This window comes from Rhea americana, unplaced genomic scaffold (genome assembly GCF_003343005.1).
Source record: "Rhea americana isolate MKP2758 unplaced genomic scaffold, rheAme1 scaffold_152, whole genome shotgun sequence".
In the NCBI taxonomy this organism is placed as follows: domain Eukaryota; kingdom Metazoa; phylum Chordata; class Aves; order Rheiformes; family Rheidae; genus Rhea; species Rhea americana.
The window spans coordinates 1335128-1342711 of NW_028185617.1; the positions used below are offsets into that span (position 1 = coordinate 1335128).

Below are 7584 nucleotides of genomic sequence, written 5' to 3' on the forward strand. Positions count from 1 at the left end.
ATGATCTAACATTCAATACTATGAGCTTTAAATCAGCATTCTTATTTTCTGCAGCGGTAGGGGAGTAAGCCAAACGCTAACAGATAGGAGAACATGAGACTTCAGCAATCCTGTTTTAGACTGAAGGTTATCACAATTATTTTAGAAGAGGTCCTAAGCACAAGAAGATAGTCTGGTTGAGCAAACATTAATCACGTTATGAACTAGTCAAAAGGCTGCCCTCTGGCGGAACATCATAACATGTATTTATTCTGATTACTAAAAATGCAAAGAGGTTTCTACTTTTCATTTTATTTAAAAAAAACTGAATACTTTAAGAATTTTAATATGCAGTCTGGTACATTTATCTTTTAAGTTCTCAAAATTCTCTTTACTTACTTCAGCAATCACATGACTCAACCAAAAAGTGGTATCACAACTTAAAACTGCAACTTGGATTTCAAATAAAATAAATTAGTTGCTCTTTTATGTAGTTGCCACTTCATTAAAAACACTTATTTTGCTGTTTTCTTTTTGTGTCTGTTATTTTAAAAGACTGAATACAAATAAAATATCTAAAAAAAGATCTTTTGTCATAAAGTCATACAAGGTTTAAAAAAAAAGGGTATTMCTAATCTCCTTGTGTAACTTTGGTTACTATATCACAAGCCTTGGGTTAGAAGAACAGTCAATGACTCTTAGCTTCACGTCACAATAACTAAATTAACTTTGAATTTTATTAAAACCACACTTGAACTTGACATCTAAATGCTGATGCATATAGAAARGTTGGATTCTCCTATACCAAGCTAGCCACAAAGCTATCACACTACATCTTAAAATCCTCAGAAATGCATACTATTATGTTTTTGTTTGCATTCTTAATACTAGCACTGCAACATTTGTTAAGCATGCAGGTTTCCTCTCCAAAATGTTTCTTCCTCTCTACCCTGTCTACCTCTTCCTTTATCACCAAAACACAAAAGCAGAGGGGGTGCCTAATTTTRCTTAATATTCCACAACTATAACTAAAATATCCCCTCTCCTCAATTTGGTGGTAATCAGTTCATCTATGGAACAGYATGTTTTCAACTAGATAAACGGAAAGTTTGCACGGCAGTACTTTTCTAAGTACATACAGGTGTTAAAAGCAGATTTAAAGAATTTTGTACCTTTTTGCAGTAATTCACAATTGCAACTGTTTTGCAAAAAACGTTATTCTAAATATCCAGTTGTATTTTGACTTGATCAATTAACACTGARGGTGGAACTAAAACTTGAGATCATTTACTGATAAAAAGTATTTAGGTCAAACAGTTTTGAAACAAGCAGAAATATTACTGGCCACTAACAAATTTACGATTTTTTCATTTCTCAAACTGACAAAAAGAACTTGTCAATGTTCTTTAAGAAAAATATGCACACTTACGTCTCTCTAGTATTTCTGTTATTCCAGCATTATCTGCTTCAAGTTCCATTTTAAATTTGGCAAGTTCCTGGTCTAATTTTCTCAAATGGCGGTCTACCTGTTTTTGAGACAAACCAACAATAAATAACATTCAGTGCTGGAACAATAATAGTTACATGTTTTTATCTTGAGCCTGCTGAATATTTTCCCTTTCAGAAAATTTCTGGCATACAGCACTGAGCATGACACACCCAGAAGCCTAACTTCTTGGCTACCTACATTTCCGTAACTCAGCAGCAACACCAGAAATAACATCAAAATAGGGCTATTGCTCTTCATTTGCCCAGTCAATCACAACATACACTAAGACTGCCTATTGGCTCAGCAGCTAGAAGCTCTCCTCTTACTGTAGGTAACATTCCAAGATACCGGGTTAAGAGCTTCTTTTGAAAAAAAAGAAGGAGAGGGTTTGGAGGTGTGGTGTGTATGGGTATAGAAAAGAGAAGAGAAAGAACATGCACCTTAGAAATGGCTGGGCTGCTGCATGTAGAAATTGAGTATTTTGTTGAATTACAATATTTGTATGTCACTATATAAAACAAAAGCCTTAAGTATGGAGTAGATGGGTCTCTAAACTGAAAATTTAAAGACTTCTTGCTTTTGAGAGAAGTATGGCACATTCTTGGATACTGAAAATTAAAAAAAAAAGAAAAAGAMAAAAAACACTAAGCATCTTGGCAATAAACATGGTACTTAAAATATTTAAAACATTTTGGTCATCTGTAGTCATACAACAGAATACTATACTTATCCATACACTGAACTACACAAATTGAACAGGTTTTTGCAGTTACCAGCTAAGCAAATGAGAGAGCTTAAGTTCTTACATCCATTAGCAGTCTGAAGTCAAAAAAGGATAGATAAGGAATATTTATTTTTTTCTAATCTATTTTATTGCAGTCTAACTTGAAAGTTCTGTACTCTGAGAAAATGTAAAGTAGATACACTTAAAATTGAAGCAAAGAAATCAAGAATAAACTGTAGGGGTTTTTTTTGTATTTAAGTAACAATTATTACTCAAAGCAACAAAGTTTCATAGTGAGTTAAATGTCTCTTTCATGGCAACTGTATGTAGCTGACATACAAGTACAGTAAWACAGCTGAAATACTTATCGAAATGTTTAGAAGTCCTTAGGCTGCAAATTTAGGTAATCCATTTTTGTCTACTTACCAAGTCATATATCTGGTTAGCCAGTTGTACTTTTTCATCTGCATCTTCCAAGGCCTTATAATAATCCTGTTATAAAGAGATTTGTTTTTAAATTATGAATATAAAATAAAAATTACAGAAATTACTCCAGTTAGCTATTGTAACCCTGTGTGAAATGTAAGCTAAAAGGAGAGATCTGAGTCAGTTTTCAAAGACTGTAAAGCTGTATTGTAAACAACAATCAGCTAAAATCATGCCTTAGAAAAAGCCAACTCACAAGATGTTGACAGTGACAGTCAGATTTCACAAGCTAGTTTGCTGCAAGAAAAGAAACAAAGTCTTGGATTTGTTTTATATTATAGAACATAATTTTATGGACTCATAGYTTACATAAATGTATTATAAAACAGTTTAACTAAAACAACACAATTTAAACTCTGCTCTAACTGAAAATGAAGTTTTTATTCATGGATTTTCTTTAAAGTAGGCTTAAGCATGTTTTAACTCTGATTTTAAACAGGTTTAAGTGTCTTTTCATTCCTAATTTCCACTAGAAAGTATCTTGCTTAAGTGAACACTATGTGAAATCTTGGTCCCACTGAAGTCAAAAGTGATTTTTTTTTTAATTTTGTTCTATTGAAGTTAGAGCATTGACTATATATACACATATTTATATTTGTATGTATGTATGTAAACCCATTTGCATTCATTAAGCAAAAAAATCCTTGGCTGAACAGTGGGCAGAAGTAGCAAGTGCAGGAGGCTAGAAAGGATTATTCTTTCTGAAAAGAGATGACTTGCTTACATTGCTAACGATACAACTACCAACTCTAAGTGCTGAAGTATGAAACAAAAAACAAAACACATCCATCTTCCCACTCCTCTCCCTCTAACACTACTTACACCTTAAGTATACCATATACAAGCACATACGCAGACTCAAATGRAATGCTGAACCTAAGCTTGGAAAACATCCTCTGAAAGAAAGCCAATTCATTTATGCAGCTTCATGTCATACAAGCAGAAACAAAAATTAAAAGGCTGTGCTCAGACCATAGTACCTGGTATCCTCACCACTACATATCCCTATTTTTTTAAAAAATACTAGTACATATTGGGTAAAATTAAAGAATGCTTGATCAAGGAAGCCTTTCAGCCGTTTCTCTTCTTTTAGGTAGTTTTATGCGTCTCTGAAAGCCCAAGGGAAGCCACAGTTCTGAACACTCTAAGTTTCCTTAACTGGGGCTATAATTTTTTTTCCCAGAAGTTACTTTCTTTTGCAAAAGAAAAGTTTGACCCACTCCTGTGAGGTCCTTACTTTTTTGATAGACGTCATTTGTTCTTCTCTCCATTCAGGTTTGTTTTTCTTTGCATTCATAAAAAATTCATTTACCCTCTGCTCAAGCTGATCCATTGCATCTGTAGCACAGGAAAAGATTTTAAGATGTGTGTTATCTCAGGTACATAAACAGTATATAGTAAAGTGGATTTTTTTTTTCTTAAATGAAGTTGACAGGACTGAGATGCAAACTATTCGAGGGAAAAAACAAAACAAGTGACAGTGGACAGAGGAGGGAAATATTTACCTTAACTTCCAAGAAGCAGAATTGCATTCTGGTAGGATTCTCATCAAGGTTCTTGTGCTCTCCAGCATGGGACAGGCAGGACTCCAAGTTCTAAAGGTTTTTTGTCCCTAAGAGCAGTGGTAGTGACTTAAAGCATGACCCAAACTCCTCACCCAGGGCTCTAGACTGCTGACCTTGGAACTTTCTAGCCAGTTACAAACTGAGCAGGAAACAAAATGTTCTCCTAAGAGAAACAGTCAAATACAAAACCAAATAATTGAAATGAATTAGTGCTTCAAAAAGGTAGAGCAACAGAAGAGTAAAGCCACCACCTTTAAGTCAAGGTCCTCTCCATAATTTGCTAGGAAGAGTGAGAGTAAGCACTCAGAAGGTTATTTCCCCCACCCCCACAAGGTAGAATTGAGGAGTAAATCCACTGAAAAGATGCTATTTGAACAGGATTCTCATCTTACATGAGCCTGAGAAACATCAGAAGGGGAAAAATAAAGCCACCAATTCTTTAAAACTATTTATCATAAGAAAGAAAAGTGTTAAACTACAAGTTATTAGTTTGGTTATTTATTAAGACAGGAACGAGGATTCCCTTCCCTTCCCCTCCATCAAAAAGGGCACTAAAGGTTAGTATTTCAACAGCTGGACTTTTGTCCATTCAACAGCTTGCATATTTCCAAGACCAAGCAGCTGCCTCAGTCAAACTAGCTTTGACAGCCTTACTAGTCTCAGGATAGATGATAGTACTGAAAGTTGTTTTCACAGAACTCTCAGTGATACTGTCCAGGCAATAGTTTCAAATGAAACATGACAATGTATCAACTTCCTACCCCCTTCAAGCTTGCAGTGTGAAACACTCAAAATATTTTTTGGAATGCAGCATTAAAACTGCCTCACATGATGRCTATCATCTCAAAAAGTTAAGTAAGTAGATCAAAAAACTCATGAGTATACAAGTACGAKCTAATTCTCCAAATCCAATAGAGCCCGTAGGTATTCTCACTTCATGAATTTTCAGGACCAGAACTAGTTATTCATGTAAATAACTAAAGATCACACACTGAATGAGCCAAGAGGAATATTTATTGATTTTGCCTAGGCTGGAAAAGCCCAGCATCAGAACCAACAGGATGCTAATAACTGACTGGAGAGAGAGCAATTAATCCCAAACCAAAAGAGTCAAACGGATGCAGGCTCACATTATTTATACCCAGAATAGTCAAACAATTTTAGTGTAAAACAGATTAAGGCTAGGCGAATCTGTAGAACATACGCTTTCCACTTGCTTCCTGTTCAGGCTTCTTAATCTTCTCCCAAAATATAGTGCAAGTAGCTCATATTTTGTGAAGGCTTCTAAAAGCTTTGATCTTCAGCCAAACGACTATAATCTGCTCTATAAACCCAAAGCATAAAATGCTCCRTCTTCTATTCCAAGAGTGAAAACAGTTAGATGATAATAATAATCCCAGATATGGAAAAAAAAAAATCTTTACTTTTTATTGAGGACACCTTTCACTCTGTGTGAAGTTGCACATGGGAAAAATTTTCAAAGAAACTTGGTCTCTCCTAAAAGGTCAGGACTGTTAAGGGGGAACACAGGACAGACTATTCAATTACCCAAAAGGTTCTTTCTGGCATAAGCAAGTTCCTTCAGTTTTTTTTTCCTTTTTTTTCCCCCTTCCCTCCTTTTAAATCAACTGTGACACTACATTCTGACAGAGTGATTTCTTAGAACAGTTTTTGCAGGTGAGATGCCARGAATTCTATTAGAAGAGAGAACTTTTCTTTCCAAAGCTTGGTATTTTACCACAGAGGCTTGGAGGATAATCCATGACTTGAACTGAAACAGAGAAAGACATTTTATGCTTCATGTGAAAACTGTCTCAGTTGAAGATCAAGAGTCGAAGTCACAACTTGGATGTTCTTCACTTTTTCCACAGCAGTTTTATCAAGATGTACAGTAGATACAGCTGGTTTGCCAATATTTCTTCCAGTGACAAGCAGCACCTGCCCCATTAGAAGTCCATGTCATCCAAACAGGACAAACTATAAAGTTAACATCAACTCTGGCAGCAGCTCAGTTATTTCATTATACCTCCTATGAACTCCTGAAACAGCTTCACTTGAGTAAGTACTGTTTTCAAGCACTTCGGGGACAGTGAATCTACACAGTAAGTCACTTATCTCACAGCATCAGAATAATCTAGTTTGTATGGAATATTCAGCTGGCAGTTTGGCAACTGATGTTGAAGAAATGAGAGTCCTGGCATTTTGTAATATCTTGGGATGTTCTGTCATTTGATGCAAGAATTACTGAAGAACCAACATCCAAAAGAGAGGAGTTTTTTTATTTGAGGCTAAGGAACCTACCAGCTTCACTGTTTCCACACTCAACAGAAGACAAAGTTGTGATCTTATTTGGAACTACCTAATTTCATGAGCTGCTTCCTCCCTCTCCTGGTGCTCCTAGCAAGACTTACTTCACAAGTGTTATCTTCTTTTGTTCATTTCCTGAGCCATTGTTCAGGTCCTTTGACTTTAGCATTGAAGCCAGGACAGCACTTACCCCAGAGTATACAGAAAAACCTATAGCCTGATCAACATGCATCAATGAAGTCTATTAAACAGACCAGCTGGGACTGCTAAAGTAACTCACTCAAACCCAGTCTGAGATCTCACTTCAAAGAATTACAGGTCAAACTATTGTTTTCAAGAGATGAGCTCCCAGATGGCAAGATATTAAAAGCATGGTGCTGCATTTCATACTACTGTAATAGATTGACTTGTTACTTTAATCCTTGCTCTTTCTTCCTTATCCTAAGTCCAGACCTTCTGTATTGATGATTCCTCACATCCTTTAATTTCATTAACAAAGCCCTTTTCATTATGGTCACAAATACATTAATCGTGTGTTAAATGATGGCAACACCTAACTAGAGGAAAACAATCCTTTTGTGTCCTGAAACGAGTCACTGAGAAGACTGCACTTAAGATCAAAGGGCAAAGAACCCTGCAAACAGAATTAGGCAGCATTTGAGATCAGGATGTAAACATAAGAAATATAAAAAGATTAAGAGAGAAACCTAAAGTGGACTGTATACTTGGTCAGCGCCAGGTAAGGTACAAGAGGGTAAGAAGAAAACACTTCAYGTGTGTGATCACGAGGGGAGCTGGCTGGAAGGTTTCAGAAACAGCATATGGCTACCTGCTGAAAGAGCGGGATATAACTCATTCTCCAACCCACCATCACTGCTCTTAGGGATCAAAAATCTAAAGAGTTTGGGACGTGCCACCAGAAATGCCTGAGGGAGCAGCACAAGCCCAGGAGCGAAGCTCCCAGCAGATYCCATCGGCAGGGAGTCCTCGCTGCGGGCCCTCGGCCGGGCCGGGGCGCGCTGCGAGCGGCCGGG

The 7584-nt window shown here is 36.5% G+C and overlaps 1 protein-coding gene across 3 annotated transcripts in view; it reads right to left on the reverse strand.

Moving 5' to 3' along the window:
- Positions 1 to 7584, reverse strand: part of ING3 (inhibitor of growth family member 3) — a 425405-nt gene that overhangs the window by 8084 nt on the left and 409737 nt on the right. Inside the window, exons 1-4 of one of the 3 annotated variants that reach the window (XM_085299723.1) lie at positions 4184 to 7526; positions 3916 to 4016; positions 2619 to 2684; positions 1409 to 1505 (exon numbers count right to left, since the gene is read on the reverse strand). In XM_085299723.1, the coding sequence (XP_085155849.1) occupies positions 1409 to 1505; positions 2619 to 2684; positions 3916 to 4011 (259 nt within the window). In that variant the 5' untranslated portion in view covers positions 4012 to 4016; positions 4184 to 7526. Of the gene's footprint in view, positions 1 to 1408; positions 1506 to 2618; positions 2685 to 3915; positions 4017 to 4183; positions 7527 to 7584 lie in introns of those variants that run through there. The other 2 variants (XM_085299721.1, XM_085299722.1) reach the window with 2 other exon arrangements.